This window comes from Poecilia mexicana, unplaced genomic scaffold, assembly GCF_051168715.1.
Source record: "Poecilia mexicana isolate PSO_F unplaced genomic scaffold, ASM5116871v1 scaffold_7, whole genome shotgun sequence".
In the NCBI taxonomy this organism is placed as follows: Eukaryota; Metazoa; Chordata; class Actinopteri; order Cyprinodontiformes; family Poeciliidae; genus Poecilia; species Poecilia mexicana.
This window is the reverse complement of record NW_028263376.1, coordinates 27,822,046-27,839,057: the sequence shown is the minus strand read 5'-3', so window position 1 is coordinate 27,839,057 and position 17,012 is coordinate 27,822,046. Positions and strand designations below refer to the sequence as shown.

General features: G+C 42.8%; 1 protein-coding gene across 10 annotated transcripts in view; it reads left to right on the top strand.

Annotated features, from left to right (window-relative positions):
• huwe1 (HECT, UBA and WWE domain containing E3 ubiquitin protein ligase 1) overlaps positions 1-9,220 on the top strand; it is a 40,013-nt gene extending 30,793 nt beyond the window's left edge. For 9 of the 10 annotated variants that reach the window (XM_014968622.2, XM_014968628.2, XM_014968621.2 and 6 more), the window contains 12 exons: positions 51-753; positions 851-939; positions 1,399-1,555; positions 1,672-1,804; positions 1,954-2,156; positions 2,248-2,474; positions 4,397-4,499; positions 4,920-5,069; positions 5,159-5,404; positions 5,492-5,609; positions 5,698-5,838; positions 5,929-6,259. In XM_014968622.2, coding sequence (XP_014824108.2) covers positions 51-753; positions 851-939; positions 1,399-1,555; positions 1,672-1,804; positions 1,954-2,156; positions 2,248-2,474; positions 4,397-4,499; positions 4,920-5,069; positions 5,159-5,404; positions 5,492-5,609; positions 5,698-5,838; positions 5,929-6,244 — 2,586 coding nt within the window. In that variant the 3' untranslated portion in view covers positions 6,245-6,259. Of the gene's footprint in view, positions 1-50; positions 754-850; positions 940-1,398; positions 1,556-1,671; positions 1,805-1,953; positions 2,157-2,247; positions 2,475-4,396; positions 4,500-4,919; positions 5,070-5,158; positions 5,405-5,491; positions 5,610-5,697; positions 5,839-5,928; positions 6,260-6,557; positions 6,664-6,789; positions 6,908-7,235; positions 7,418-8,113; positions 8,305-8,392 lie in introns of those variants that run through there. The other variant, XM_014968618.2, reaches the window with a different exon arrangement.
• Positions 9,221-17,012: the final 7,792 nt, after the last annotated feature.

The following is a 17,012-nucleotide window of genomic DNA, read 5'->3' as shown; positions in this document are numbered from 1 at the left end:
ATGTAAAATATTAGTTTATAATACTTCCTCATTCTTGTGTGTTTCTGCAGGTGTTTCCAAGCCATTTCACCCAGCAGCGATGTAAGGACATTTCAGCGGCTTCCTCTGATCTGGATTCTCGCCTTTGTACAGGTTCTTCTGGGGGAGGAAGCGGAGTTGGTAACTCCAGGTCAGGCTCTCAGTCTCAGAGTAACCCCAATACTCCGAACTCCCTGAGCTCCTCTATAGCGACTCCTCAGTCTTTAGGCATCTCCACAGATTTCTGGGATCTGCTCGTTAAGCTCGACAACATGAACGTCAGCCGCAAGGGGAAAGCCTCGATGAAGACTGTGCCCCTGGGCGGCGGCTCGGAGGCCGACGGAGCGCAGTTCAGCCTGGAGACGTCCCCTCTTGGCCAGCTGATGAACATGCTGTCGCATCCCGTTATCAGGCGGAGCTCCTTGCTCACCGAAAAGCTGCTGCGCCTTCTCTCCCTCATATCTATTGCCCTGCCCGACAACAAGGCAACGGAGGTGCCTGCTGCACACCCGACCCCACAGGCCGCCAACCCGAACATAGCTAGCTCAGGGTCCACAGTGTCGATCACGACACAGGGTCCAGCGTTGGTGGGCTCTGCTCATCCCATTGTGACGGCTCCGGCTGTCTCAGGAGGAGCCGTAGCCCAGGGAACCTCCTCAGGAACGAGCATAACCGTCTCACAGGCTTCTTCTACCACCATCTCTATACCACCATCCACTGGAATAACCTCTACAGGTAACCCACAAAGTACTCCAGTTTATCCACACATGGCTCTGCAACACATTTAGTCAGAAATTAGTTTGATGGACTTTTGGTGTGAAACATTTTGTAGGAAAGCAGAGGAGCTCTGTTATGAGTACAGAGAGTGACAAGATGGCCTCTACAGGACTCACAGAGAAACAGCTTCAACTATCTGTGGAGGTATGACGAGATCTCATAATCCTGAATATTTGTTTACTGACTGGAAGTAAAGAGTAGAGATTCATTGAAGCCACAGATTACTCTGGAACCTCCTAAGAGTAGCAATAATAAGCTTGTTGTATTGGTTGAAAATATCATCTGAAAACCTGAAGCTGTCCCTGAAATGACTGTTATCTTGGCTCCTAAAATAATGACTTGTTTAGCCATTCACTGTATGTTTTTGCAGTTCTTACAATATTTATTCTCTTGTCTTTTGAAACAGTTTTCTGCCCAACACATCCCACTCTTTGTCTTTATGACAGAGATGTTAATCACTCAATCAATACATCTACTTCCTTTCTCACTTGATTTAATATAGCAGTTTATGCTTAGTGCTTGCAATAAATAGGACTCTATACGGCTTACCTGATCTCTTAAAATCTTGATGATTTGAACATGTTTCTCCTCCGTCTCTCCAAGGTGTTGACATCACACTCATGTTCAGAGGAGGGACTAGAGGACGCTGCTAACATTTTGCTGCAGCTATCTAGAGGAGACGGCTCCACCAGAGACACGGTGCTCAGACTGCTCCTTAGTGGAGCCAGACACCTCGGTTACACTCTATGCAAACAGATCGGTCAGTACTCACAAGTACTTCACACGTTTCATCCTTGCCTTGTTGATTGAAACACCCATTTCTTTTCAAGCTTGCAACCTTGATTTTTTCTTTTTTTTTCCTTTTGTGTGTCTCAGGCACGTTACTGGCGGAGCTGAGAGAGTACAACTTGGAGCAGCAGAGGCAGGCACAAGCCGACTCCCATTCCCCAGACGCACCTCCAGAGGACACCTCCTTATCTGCCAGATTAAAGGGGAAGATGACCAGCAGGTGAGTATGTGATGTGTGTGTGTGTGTGTTGCACACCATCAATAGACCACAGAGGCGGTTTTAAAGTCGTATGAAACAAGCGTTTAGCATATTTTTGTCAGTTACTACATGGCTGTTTGTTACACACCTTATTATTGGTCGGCACACAGGTTCGATGGTTCGGAGAGTGTGGTGATTGTGGCTGCACAGAAGCGCACGCTGGGGGGACGCGAGTTGCAGCTCCCCTGCATGAGCTCGCTGACGTCCAAAACATCCACACAGAAGTTTTTCCTGCGAGTGCTGCAGGTGATTATCCAGCTGCGTGAGGACACACGGCGTGCCAACAAGAAAGCCAAACAGACAGGCCGGTTAGGTAAGACGATTTTCCCGACGCAGTCCCTTCGAGCTCGATGTGGAATATTTTCTGAACGTAAACTAAAACCTGTCGTTTGCTCAAACGCCAGGCTCCAGCAGCCTGGGCTCAGCCAGCAGCATCCAGGCCGCAGTGCGGCAGCTTGAGGCCGAGGCCGACGCCATCATTCAGATGGTGAGAGAGGGGCAGCGTGCACGTCGGCTCCAACAGGCCCCCCCACCTGCCGCCCCTTCTGCATCTGCCGCTGGATCCTCAGTGGCTGCCCCCCATGCTCCCACTGGTGCTGCTCCCCCTACTGGCACGGCTGCTGCTGCCACGGTTAGCATGGCTGCACTGACAGCAGGCATATTCCTACTTACTTAACATTGCCTTTTATACAACCGAAGAACCTTTTGAGAAAACTAAAATCGCCAGATACATTGTGTGGTAGTGTAATCCTCGCTACTGTCATTATGTTGATAAATGCTTTTAAAAAGACTCTTTATTAGGCCTGTCACGATAACAAATTTTGCTGAGCGATTAATTGTCTAAAAAATTATTGCAATAAACGATAATATTGTCTCAAGACCTTTTGACACTGGTTTAATGGAAATTACGTAATAATGCATGCGATTTCCTGCCATAGATACATACACTTTATTTTCAAAAGAACACATAAGACTGGAACTGATAAACTAAATAACCAAAAACAAAAATAAAATGGATTCTCAGTCTCCATTAACAAAAAACGTACTTGAATAAAAGCTAAACAACATAAAGCCAAAGTGGAAATAAATACTGCATTCAACCAAAAGAGTGCAGATTATGAAGTCTGTATACTATATTGCCCTTCAGTAATCTCTAGATTTAAATAGAGAAGATGGGCACATCCGACTACCTGATGCAATATTTCACATTACACGGGATTTTTTTGCCCCTATTTTCGTAGATCGTTGGCTGATCTGAGATTGTCCTTGGTGATTTCGTAACCGATCATCCTGCAGTGTGTGGTGTGTTATGGTGGATCGTTGTGGCCGCTCTGATCTAAATTGGGGGTTTTCCCTGACTGTTAACGCAGCCTGTTGAATGTGACAGGTAGCCAATCAGAAAGCAGGATTCTCCTCTCTGAGGGGAAATTACGGAGGGGAATCCCAAACAGCTGACACAGCAGCAACCCGAAGATGATGTGTGGAAACATTAATGTTTATTCAACATTTGTGCAAATAATATAGAAATGACAAGGGGAGGAGTTGGAGCCAAATTGCTACCGCAGTTGATAAACCCTGTAACTTTTCAGCTGTTCTTCGTTAACGTGACATAAATAGGTTATAATGATTTTCATTCAGTCAGGACTTTACGCTGCATCACAGGTACATTCTACTGAAGCATTGATTAATGCCTGGTTTTAAAATTAGTCAACTGGACTTGTAGCCATTATTTTGTGCCCAGGTAGCTGGACACCCCACGGCACGATCGAAACTGATCGAACCGTTATACCTAGGATTTCTGTCGGCTAATGTTTCTCTCAGGTTTTGAAAATGGGCCGACAACTCGTGTCGTGTGCTCTGGACATTACACTAAGGAAATGAGGAAGGGATTGTCAGTGGAGATCACCGGAGTTGAGCCTTTTTTTATTCAGTGTCATCAAGAGAAGGGGGAAAAAAAGGCAGGAAGAGACGATAAAACCGATAATTAAAATGAGGTTGATAGGTTTAATTTATTGTGCGATTAATTGATTTATTGTTTATCGCGACAGGCCTACTCTTAATTACAGATTTTTTTGCTACATCTAATTAGAAGCTGGCTTTATTGGGTTTAGGTTTTATGAAAATTGCATGGAATCATATTATTTTCTTCCAGATCCTTTGTTTATCTGCAAACATAATTGTGTATGCTGTCATCAAGTTGCTTTCATCTCAGTTGGTTTATGCACCGATACATCATCTTTGCTGGCATGATGAACGCTGACGGCCCCATCAGTCAGTCAGATGTGCCTGTAATTTGTGGCATTGTGTTTCAGTGTGTTTGCATCAACGGGTTCTGTTTAACCATGGATGTTTTGCTTGCTCCACTGCTCATGTCTGTTTGCTGGCAGATGTGGCTTAATGCTTTTTCCTTGACCTTCTTCCCTCAAAGCTCTGTTTCTGTAGACCATGCGAATGCCATTTTGCATGGCAACCTCATAAGAGTTGCATGTGTAGAAAAACGACTGTATTTTATACGTTTTCCTGTTGCTGACTGTCCGTCTTTGTTTTCTTCAGTCTGACGTTCAGTCGGCGCCAGAGGCTCAGTCGGCACAAAGAGATGAATCTCCAATGGACGTCGACCAGCCGTCTCCTCTGGAGCAAGACGCTGCGCCTCTGGGTACGAATTACTACATCCATCCATAAATATTTCATCTACTTGTAATAGATTTTAATAAAACTTGTTACTGTGATGGTATGAAGACTTGGTGTCATGGTTTGTGATATTGTATGCAAATTGGGTATCATTGAGTCTTATTAAAATGTTTACAAATATATTTTTAATTATACATTTATAGAATTATTTGAGTTTGAAACAAGATTTATTTTGATTATTATAAATATAACAACTGCACATTTTCCTTACAATTAAATCACTTTATGTATAAATGGAAAAATACTTGGAATTGCTGCTGTCTTGTGAATTGCTGAACTAATATTTAGCCATAGAAATGCAAAATTGCCACTCCTAGCATTCGTTGTGTGTTTCTCGCTGTGGGCAACACCTTTCTGAAGTCCATGTTCGACCTTTTCTTTTTAGACGAAGAAGGAAACGCTCAGTCAGAGAGCGAGGAGAAACTTCCAGACCTCCCTCTGCTCAGTGAGCAGCTGCTGCTGGACGAGCTGTGGGACATGCTAGGGGAGTGTCTGAAGGAGCTGGAGGAGTCTCATGACCAGCATGCTGTGCTGGGTAGGTGGAGTTCCGATTACGGAATGCTTTTATTGTGAAGGAGCCAGGTTTGGCGATGCACAGCAGTGACTGATGATCCGTTTCTCCAGTGCTCCAGCCGGCTGTGGAGGCCTTCTTTCTGGTTCACGCCACGGAGCGAGAGAGCAAGCCTCCTGTTAGGGACACGCGGGAGAGCCAGCTGTCCCATATTAAAGATGAGCCTCCGCCGCTGTCCCCGGCGCCCCTCACGCCCGCCACCCCTTCATCCCTTGACCCGTTCTTTTCCAGAGAGCCGTCCTCCATGCACATCTCCTCCAACCTCCCACCAGACACCCAGAAGTTCCTCCGCTTTGCCGGTGAGGCTGAAGCACACTGAAGTAAAAAGAGGGAATTTTGTTTCAGTGCATTGTTCGGTTTCTAACAGGACTGATTGTGTTTTTTAGAAACTCACCGCACAGTGCTTAATCAGATCCTGCGGCAGTCGACCACTCACCTGGCCGACGGGCCCTTCGCAGTATTAGTCGACTACATCCGGATTTTGGACTTTGACGTGAAGAGGAAGTAAGAGGAATAATTTCACACCGTCACCGTGTGCCGCGTTCACCAGGGACGTTTCATCAAATCCGACTGTTTTCTCCATCTCTTTAAGGTACTTCCGCCAGGAGTTGGAAAGACTGGATGAAGGCCTTAGAAAGGAGGACATGGCTGTTCATGTGAGGCGCGATCACGTGTTTGAGGACTCCTACAGGGAACTGCACCGCAAGAGCCCAGAGGACATGAAGAACAGACTGTAAGCCGTCATCGCTTCCGTTTTCACTCCGTGTCCATAATTCAGAAGCACTTTACCGAACCTCCGCGTTCTGCCTTGGCTCTGTTGCAGATACATCGTGTTCGAAGGGGAGGAGGGTCAGGATGCCGGTGGCCTGCTCAGGGAGTGGTACATGATCATTTCTCGGGAGATGTTCAACCCCATGTACGCCCTGTTCCGCACGTCACCCGGCGACCGCGTCACCTACACCATAAACCCCTCGTCTCACTGCAACCCCAACCACCTCAGCTACTTCAAGTTTGTGGGTCGCGTTGTGGCCAAGGCGGTGTACGACAACCGGCTGCTGGAATGCTACTTCACTCGCAGCTTCTACAAACACATCCTGGGCAAGAGCGTCAGGTACCTGAGCCTCCTGCCCTCGCTGTAAACCTTCTGTTACACATGCTTCTGTTTAAAGCTGTGTGTGCCACCATTTTATGAAGCAATTATTAACCTCAGCCTTCACTGTATGACAATTTTTTTTTTACATTTTGACCTCTAAGATTCCAGTTTGACAGTTTGATTTTGTTTAGTGTCTTAAAACACAAAAAACGGGTCACAGATTCCTCTGTTTTAAAAAAATAATAATAATGACTAATTTAATACAATTTCCTCACATATGAACCTGAAGAGTTGAATTAACACCATCTGCATTTTTTTTTGTTTCTCAATGTTTTGCACTCATCTTTTGTTTTCTACAGGTACACAGACATGGAGAGCGAGGACTACCCATTCTTCCAGGGTTTGGTGTACTTGTTGGAGAACGACGTGTCCACACTGGGCTATGAGCTGACGTTCAGCACAGAGGTCTGTATCTGCCGTGTTTCAATCTGTGGTTTATTTCTCATCACCACCCATTAGATAGAACTTGACTGTCCAATCAACGTAATTTGAGATGTGAAAGTTGTATTTTGCAACTACCGCTGGTTTTAGGTCCAAGAGTTTGGAGTGTGTGAAGTCAGGGACCTCAAGCCGAACGGCGCCAACATTATTGTCACCGAGGAAAATAAGAAGGAGTACGTTCATCTGGTGTGCCAGATGAAGATGACTGGTAAGCTTCTGAATATTTACGTCCCCAAACAATGAGAGTCTTTGTCACACTAAGGAGTAAACAGCAGTGGAGATTTGTGCTTGTTTGACAAGTTGGTATTATATTAAATCTCCACATTCTGACTAAAGGTGTAATGTGGAAACACTGCCACTACATGGCAGCAATTATTCTTAAATATCCAGCAGACAAAGAGTGCTGCTGGAATAAGACCTCTATACCTGTATTACGCTTGCATAAGCCTTTACATCGAAAAATCTAACAATTTCAAGCACATTTTTTATCAGACTGTTTTCGTTTTGGCCGTAATTGTATTTATTTCTATGTTTAGGCGCGATCCGCAAACAACTGGCAGCCTTCCTTGAGGGGTTCTACGAGATCATCCCCAAAAGACTGATCTCCATCTTCACAGAGCAGGAGCTGGAGCTGCTCATCTCTGGCCTGCCTACCATCGACATCGATGACCTGAAGGCCAACACTGAATATCATAAATACCAATCCAGCTCTATTCAGGTAAAGTTCAGTAAAAAAAAAAAAAAACAGTCCTAATAATTTCAAAACATTTTAACAAGTTGGAGTTGGGATTGAGGGGAAGTGATAACAGACACAAGATTCTTTTACTGTGGATCCTGCAGCTCATTAAAAAGTCAAATTTTAGGCCTTGAGAAGTCTGAAATATGCAGGTTTCCACAATGTTTCTTTAATTACTTTTAGTTAGGTCTCAGGTTTACTCTTGCTTTATTATTCTTCCTTAATTATTCTTTTTATTTGTTTTCCCCTCGTAATACCGTGGAAGCGTTCGTTCATTAGGTTTGTTCTGGTTCTGGCTAAAGAAGTCAGGTTTTGATTTTGTTGTGATCAAACTACTAGACATGGACTTTGCCCTCCGTCCCTCCAACTTTCCACCAACCTTTCACTATTTCTAACTTATTTGAGGAAATGAATCAAAGGGTTCTTTCTTCATCTAGTATTAAACATTAGTTGTGAAAGTGTAATTTTAAAAGTTCATGTAGATTCAAAATCAAAATTGAAGCTTTTTTTTTTTTTTTTTAAAGTCTCAAAGCCTTTTTAAATTTGACTAAAACTTGAAGAAAATTAGTTTCTACAAAATACAGAATACTCTTAAAAAACAAAAAAAAAAACAAAAAAAAAACGTGTTTCTTAAGCAAAAATACTCACTTTTTTGTCATCTCGTCTTTTGCGTGGCAGATCCAGTGGTTCTGGAGAGCCTTGCGGTCCTTCGATCAGGCAGACCGGGCCAAGTTCCTGCAGTTTGTCACCGGCACATCCAAGGTTCCCCTCCAGGGTTTCGCTGCTCTAGAAGGCATGAACGGCATCCAGAAGTTCCAGATTCACCGCGATGATCGGTCAACTGACCGTCTGCCATCTGCTCACACCTGGTAAGCGAGACGCGGCTCGGTAACGCGTCGCTTCTGAGCGCCTGAACGAAGCCGAGCTAACCGTTTCTGTTCGTCTGTCCCTCCTCAGCTTTAACCAGCTTGACCTTCCAGCCTACGAGAGCTACGAGAAGCTGAGACACATGCTGCTGTTGGCCATTCAGGAATGCTCAGAGGGGTTCGGACTGGCTTAAATCATGAGACTCAGACATGCATACACCTAATTAGTTTGCCTACTCCTGACACATTCACACTGATAACCTCTGAACGCACGCACACACTATTACTGGATACTTGTTGAATGGCCTAGTCTCGCTGGTTTCTATTCCATATAAAAACCGATAAAACCAGCGAGTGAAATAGACTGATTGATATTGCGTACAACACAGAGAGCCTCATTCGGACACGCTCGTGTCTCCCTTCCCAATTTATCGCAAATGCAAGCGAGGATTCATGGACTAATAAGAGATGTTTTCTTCATTTAGTTTGATTTCTCTGTACAAAAGGTTTGGGAGTTTATTATGTTCAATCTTTTTTTGTTCTCTGGCTGTGTAAAAAGAAAAAAAAAAGAATGTTGTTTGAACAGGATGGTTATAAAACCTTTGGGGAAAAACAAAAACAAACATGTTGGTGGTTTCCTGTTGCAAATTTGTGACATCACAAGCCTTGACAATGGGGGACATTTTTATGGGTTGGTGTACGAACAACTCAGTTTTGGAGATATTCACCAAAATGCACTTTTCAAAGTTTTGTGGCATTTTTAAGGAAGGATGGTACAAACAATGAAGAGAAAACCTTAAAGTGATTTAAAAACATTAACCATAAATTCTAGAGTATTTTTGGCTATTAAACCGCTGACCCAGCCTTGAGCCTTTGAATCAGAGTGGAATAACTACATGAATAAATGCATAAAATTTCATTCATTGTCTCTTTAAAAGTGTTTTAGCCATTGTTTGAAGTTTATTTCCTACAGTCGCCGTAGCTGGACTCCAGATGGAGCGATGAATCACTTCAGTGTGATGTCATCCTGCACTGCAGGAAGCCTTAGGGTTGAAACTTCTCAACAGGGTTTTTTTTTTTCCTGCGGTCCCTGAATGTGTCCTATTCCAGAGCATCCTTCACTCCTGAGGAAGAGGTGGCAAAGCTGACATTTTCTAAAAATCTAATCATTTACCTATAAGTAGATCTTTGCTCACATTTTATACTTGTATGAATGAACTTTCAAGCTTAGTCGAAATCATAAGGAGACACGTTTTCACTGTGCTTGGATATTTTAACAGCACTAAAATGGAGGCTCCATCCTTATCGAGGGTCTTCAAACACATAACTTTTTTTTGCACTATTTTACAAGTACATCAGGATTTAAAATGTTTGTGTCTGACTGATCAGATCCAAACATCACACCATAAAGTAGCAAGCTTACAGCAGGATATTAAAGGTGAGGGAAACTATCCATCATAAGAAACACATTTACTCATAGACGATAAACTCGGATCTCCTCGAGGGTTTGTATCAATTCAGTTGTCATCCTGGTACCTCAATCAAGTGATGGTTGATTTGCAGGCCTCTGCAAAGCTTTGACGTGCTGAGGACCCAGATGGACTGTTTCAATCTGCTGAGTTTGAGCAGAGACTCTTCTAAAACCTGCAGGACTGGACTTGGACCCCAGGTAGAGCCAGGCAGCTTGGTTGACACAGCAAGATTAGTGAGTTCCACCTGCACATGGGCCACATTTTAAACACACTTGGGAATGCTGGTGAGAGCAGTGGAGCCAGTTGCAAGCTACTCTACAGATGACTGAATAAATTGGAATAGCATCCAAAGCTTCTTTATATCGGTGATTACCCATTACCTTCTACTTGAAGCAGTTAGGCCTGTCGCTTCCTAGATTTCTGAGAATCGACACCAGTGAAAAATAAAACTAATTCAGAATTATTTTTTTCCTGCATCACACTGCCAACGGGAAGAACGCTGACAGAACAGTCGTCCAACAGGCAGTCATCTATGCCCTCAACAAGGAGTGAACCAGCTAAAGAAGTTCAGGGCAAACATGAAAGATTTAGTGGAAGGAGGAATGGCATGCATAAGAAATGTTGGAGCAGTTCATGATCACCTCTGCAAATTCTCCCTTTTACTGAAGAACTTACCTGCCTGCACTGCCAAACGTGACCATGGTAACTGTTGATCGGCCAACAATCCAGCCTTATAAAAACCATAAGGAAGACGGAACTCTAATGAAGCACCCTAGATTAGATGCAGCATGACGTGCTGTTCTCCATGTCACGCCGCATTGGTGCAGTAATCTATGCACAAGTAGCGCAGTCCCATCTACAGTACAATACATGAACATGTTTTCTATAAAACATTTCATGTGTAAGTTTTTATGTGCTTAAATCCATCTAGTTTAATCGAGAAACACTTCAAATTTGTTTTGAGATAAATGAACTTTTTGATGACATCCTAGTATGCAAGGCAGACCCGTTCAATAAATTAGAATGTTACTGAAAAAGCTCATTTATTTCAGGAACTTTTTCATTGAGTGAAACAAATTAATTATACACAAATGGATGTTTAAAAGCCTTTATTTCTGTTATGATTTTCCACTTGCAGGTAATGAAAATATGACATTTACAATTACTGTCAATAAAAACATTTCAGAGAGAAATGTTTTTAATGAAAAGTTTAGTTTTTGCTTCAAGGTCATTTCAGAAAATACTTTTCAGTCTGACAGGCCACATATATTCTAACTTGCCGAGTATGATCGCATATTATTTACCTGTTCAGCTTACAATTTAGCCTCGAGTGCTCTCGTGAAATCTCAGATGTATGAAGATGGATACGTCTTAGATCAGCGTGGCGCATTCAAGATCGTTTAAGGAGATTAGACACTGAAATTTAGATTTCAGTGAGCCACCTGTCGGCGCATCCTGATCTCCTGTCATTCACCGCTTGCGTATCTAGAAACCACAAAGAAACGGAGAACTACTCTTCACCTTCCGTTTATCTCAAAAGTTCACAGCTCTCCAGCAGAGTCTGTTTTCAGTAGGAAAAACGTCTCCTTTCATCCGGGGCTGGAAACGGATTGCTTTGTGAAACCGCCGCCGCAGCAGCAGCCAAAGCCGCGCGCCGTCTGCTCGGGGTTTCCTTCCGCTTCAGCTCTTGCATGCCTGCACCTGTCGCTCCCGCTTTTCCTCCCGGTCGTCCCCCTGTGTATTCACCTTCTTTTAACCGCTCTTGCGTGCTGAATTAGTTCCGCCCGAGGAATCCCTACAACAGTGGGGATCGAACGCAGCCCACCCGCCGATGATTCTCCGCTGCTTACTTAACCCTCCCCCACCTCAGCCCTCACTGAGGGAACCTGAACTCCACCAGTGGCAGAATAGGGAGCCTCCATGTCTGATTTGGTGCGTGCTGAGGCGTGATGAATGAAATTACAGTGCTGTCATGCAGGAATTTATTTTTTTCACAATGTGTTGACCAGCCACATTATTTTATTTATGAAGCGCTCGTGGCTCCTCAAGCATCTGTTGCTGTCTTGGGGTTTTGATTTGCAAATACATGGGAATGGAATCTGCGCATGGATTTTGCATTGCAAAGGATTTCATTGCAAACCTCAAAAACCCCCAGAATTGATTATTTCTCAGAAACTGTGTAGCAAAGCTAAAAGTAATCAGTTTCCTATCACAGTCAGCTACAGATATCTAGATCGTTTGGCAAAAGATGTCGAGTGTTGCAACAACTCTAACCTTTTTATTTTTTGAGCTGCTTATTTCTTTACAGCACAATTACATATTTGACACCTGACGGTACATTGCAAAGGTGTTAATAACCCCGTCAACTGTACCTCACAACTACAACAGAGTTCAATGCATTCATGTGATGTACCAATGCAAAGCAGTCCGTCGTCGTAGTATGTAAAGAAAACGACCGTTTATTCAGGTCTGTCTGAAATCTTTGCATGTTTTTCTTTCTAAAACTCCCCAGACTCAGTCAGGTTGCAAGGAAAACATTTCTGAACATAAGCTTTTGATTCTAAGGTTTTCCATTGTAGCTCTGGTTGTATGTTTATGGTCATTCTTTTTCCTAAACGGTGATGCTCCGACAGGTTTTCTTTCAGGTTTGTACTTTATGTAACTGCTAATCTTCCGTCACCACCGACCAGCTTCCATGCTGAAGAAAAACCTCCCCACTGCACGATGCTGCTGCTGCTGCTGCCACCATCAGTTTTCAGTCTGGGCATGTGGTTTATGTTTTGGTAGTCGTCTTCCACACACAGGATCTGGATTCTCTGAGTTCACGGCTTGTAGTTTTATTACCATCTGATTCCTAAAACTGAGCGGTGGCTCCCTGAAGCTCCTCCAGAGTTACTGGCTTCTTCTGTCATTAATGCTCTACTTGGCTGGACTTTTATTTTCTAATTGGGGAAATTTTAATGTTGCACTCTTTCCCAGTTAGGGGTACCAAAGTGAAGGATGTGAAGCATTCAGAGTGCGTCAGTATTTTAGGTTTTGATCAATAGCTCAGTTAAAATGTTTGTTCTTGCCACTTTAGCTGAGGAGGAAATGAAGGCCGGTGGAGTCCATTAATGATGAGTACTTTGTACATGAGCCAGAAGGATCTCAGCCTAATACGTTTTAGTGCTGCTGCTTTCAGGGGCTGTAGGATAAATCACATGCAACAGCATTCACTCAGTGAAATGATAAAATGTGTTTTTTTTCTTTTAGAGCAGAGCCCATATGAGGAAAGAGGAGAAAAGAAATCAGTTCATTAGACTAAATGGTTTAATTTTTAAATCATCATGAGACGCATTTATACCGAAGGAAACTGATCGTAGTGCTTTGAACTTTCTCTGCAACATTAATCAGCCTCTTGTCCAATCAGGCATTTCATTTATAAAACGGTGGAGTGAAGGAAGGCTTGATGAATATTGAATAATAAACTTTGGCTTAAATTCCAAAATTCCTTTTAATTAGTTATTTCAGTAATTTATTCTCCATAGACATTCAAAACGCCATCTCCGTGGAGGATTTTGTATTTTCTCACACTTTTTTTTTTTTTGTCTTTATTTCGGGGAGCTTTTCACAGCAAACTGTTGTGAACCATTTACACCCGACGTGTGGACGAAGGAGAGGCTTGATTATATCAAGGTGGACAGGACCACCCCCGGTTTTGACAGCAGCGTGACAACTTAGGGTGGGTGTTATGTCACATTCCCAATCTGTCGGCGCCATCGCCACCTCCTGATTAGGCTGCCGTCTCTGCTCTGCCTGCGAGGATGAAGTTCACGGAGGAGAGCGACGACAAAAAAAAAAAACTCAATTCTTGGCTTTTTTTCACCGATGGACGGATCCTTCAGTTTGGGGCGCGTGTGGATTTTGGTCTCACACTCGAGCACAGAAGCTCCGCCGTCCACGCCAAACTAGAACCGACAGTCTGCTTGCATTAAAGGTCATTGTCTTTATTACCTCCGTGCCTCTGCAGTTGCTACCCCTCTGCAGCTCCCACCCCGAGAAGCCTCTGGCTCACCTCCCCTCGGGGGCACAGCGGTGGGCACCTTGTGGCATTTTAGAAGAGACGTGCCGCTGCATGGAACTCAGCCTCGTCGTCACATTAGAGATCGTGTCATGTGCTCAGCTCCTTAAGGCTGTCATTTGGAGAAATAATATGGAGCCACTGGGAGGGATGTAATGTAGAAGTTGCAATGACCAGAGAACGGTTAGACGCTCCACCTAAATAGACGACTTATCTGTAAATACAGCAGAGGGATCCCTGTGTAAACAGGTTATACATTATGCAACATGTATAAAAAAAGACCCAGGTGACTGGACACCATCTACATGAATCTCTATGTATCGAAATGTCAATGAAATGTCACAAAAGGAAACTCGAATTATGTGGATTGCTTTATTAGTTTTTTTACTATCATGGCTGACAACTAAACCTCTGTTGTTTTTTTTTAAGTGGAATATTACAAAAGATCAATAAAGACCAATCCTTTCTTATTAAAAAAAAAAAAGAAGATATTGCTAAAGGAGCTGGCTATTTAAAGAGAATTATATCTGAGAATTTTAATGGAAAGTTGAGTGCAAGGAAAAAGTGTAGCAAAAGAGGGCTGCGAAGCAAAGGCTGTTTAAAGTTATGGAGGGAAATGGCACAATTATTCAGATCCATGGAATAAGGCATGACTGTTAAATCCCTTCATTTGATGCAATCGCCTTAGGTGACCATCAGACAGTGCAGTCAAATCAGAATGTATTGACTTCTGTCTGTATGATTAGATTGAATTTTGTTTCGTAGCTAAGTGCCTTGAGATGATGCGTTATATTAAGTTAAATTGTGATGAGCCTCTTCTAAACCAGAGACGACATCCAAAATGTCTTGCTAAGAAAATGAACCTGCCCTCTGTTCAGTAGTTTCAATGAGTCTTTCAACACGAAATGGAGAGAAAACTGTTGATTCTCTTTGCTTCATCAAGGCCACAGTCAGCGCAGTCGTCTACCAGGAAACTATAGAGCCCTCAATGTTTCCCTCTGCAGATGAGTCACAGAGACGCTGATCTCATTTTCCAGACTTGGCAGCTGCCCACGCTGATGAAGGTACCAAAAGCTGTTTCAGTGTCACTGTGTTACTGTGCATCAGACTAACCTGATCTGCATCCCATAGACAACGTGAAGCATCATTAATAGGAAGACGAAAGGCCCTGGACCCGGCCATGCAGACGACCCGAAGAGACCTGGACTTCCACAGCAGAACCACAGGCTGACCACCTCCGCAACACGCCACATCGATGCAGAAGAAGCTCCAACCAGGTATGCGGTATTTTATATTTAGATTTTTTTTTCATGTTACTATTTACAGAGCCTCAAACATGGCTTTGTGAATCTTTCCACACTAGTAGATGTCAGTGACTTTTTCTCATCTGTTCTCGAATTTGCTAAGATTCAAACTTCACATTTTGCTAATTTTAGAGTTTAGTATTTTTATATGAAAGAACTTCGTCCCGAAGCTTGAGAAATGTTGTCTTTCTTGAATTTGCTTTGATCTGACATCCTTCCCATGATTACCCGTCTTCTGGTGTTGCATTATCTTTTCCGTTACACATCTCCTCTCCTCTGGTCATTAAACACTGGAGGCAGTAAGAAGGTAATCAAAATCTAATTCGATAAATCTTATTTGTGCTTTGATAATTAGATTAGATCTGTTATGTATGCCAGACACCAACAGATATTAGGAACACAATCATGCCTGAAGAATATATATTTAGTGTATGATAACTTCTGCTTTGGTGGCTTATACCGATGATTCAATTTTAAAATATTTTGACACTTATTAATTACTTCTTTTTTTTTTTTTAAAGCTAATTAATAGTTACTGGATCTTATGATTCTAATCTGGAGACAATGTGAGAATAACCCAGCGAGAGAAGAAGAAACGTCCACGTCAAGCGTGCCTTTCGAGAAGCTCTATGCATGAGCTCCAAGCAAAAATAATAATAAAAAAGGAAACGATTTCTACACGCAGCTCACATTCATCATGGGGTGTGTTGGCCACACTTAGCTGCATGGCCACTCGAAGGATGGCAGGAAACTAAATCAGAGTCATTTCCCTTCAATTAGCAAGTGATTAACTCCAGGTCAGAAACGGCTGGCTGACCTTCTGCCCACATAATGACTTTAAGCAGATCAATGCGCCTCCAAAAGCCAGGACAACATCAGATACCACGTAGTCTAGAAGAAAAAGCGCTCACTTTGCGTCCGTAGCTCTGGTTCATGACTGCTTCTCTTGTTTTTCTTTTATTTTGTCACGTTAACGCTAACCTGAGAACTACAAAGCAGAAGTCAAAATGACAACCACTCACATCCTGTTTTCAGTGTGAATGCATTTTCATTAAATTTAGGAGCAGTTGTGATGTCTGTACATAAATGTACCTGAAATTCATTATAACTGCTTCATGCTACACCATAAAATGCTCAAATGTCACATCTAATTTAATTTTACCCTGCTCAATAGACCCTGTTTCCAATTATTCTTTTGCTTGTCAAGACATATTTGATTATCACCCCTGATTAGGTAAAACTCCCTCTGATAAGCTCCTGCTCATAGACAATACGGTTTTTGGAGAAACATCAAACGATGACTCTGACGTCTCCATTGTTGTGTCTGCCTGTTTGCAACAATGACTGTGAAACTGGCTGACCTCAAAACAATTCATCTGAGCCGATGCATATTTTATATCTGCTTTGTTTCTTCTGATTCTCGTTGAAAGACCCGAATTTGTTTCATGTGTTAACAGACACTGTGTAGGTTGAGTGCAATAAACTGACAAAGAGCCCTTTATCGGGAACATGTGGTCACGTCATAAGTGGGTGGGAACAGTATAGCATTGTGAAATATTTAAATTTTTGTTGAATTTCCCAGCACTGTGAGTCTTTCCTGGCAGCATTTCTACGGGCTTTTACCAGGAAAACTGGGAAATTGTTCAAATCTTCAGGAATTCACCCAAAACATTGAATAAATCCAACCAGCTCCGTTGTCGTGAGTCAACTTCTTTACGTAGTTTTTATAAAACGTTCCAAATACAGATGTTTTCGTGGTCAAATTGTATCCTTAAAAGTTGTGTTATTATTCTCCTAGAAATGCATAGAAATGTCTCTCTTGCAACTGGTTTCTAATATTAGGGAGGCCTGATGTTATACAGCCCCAGAATTTGA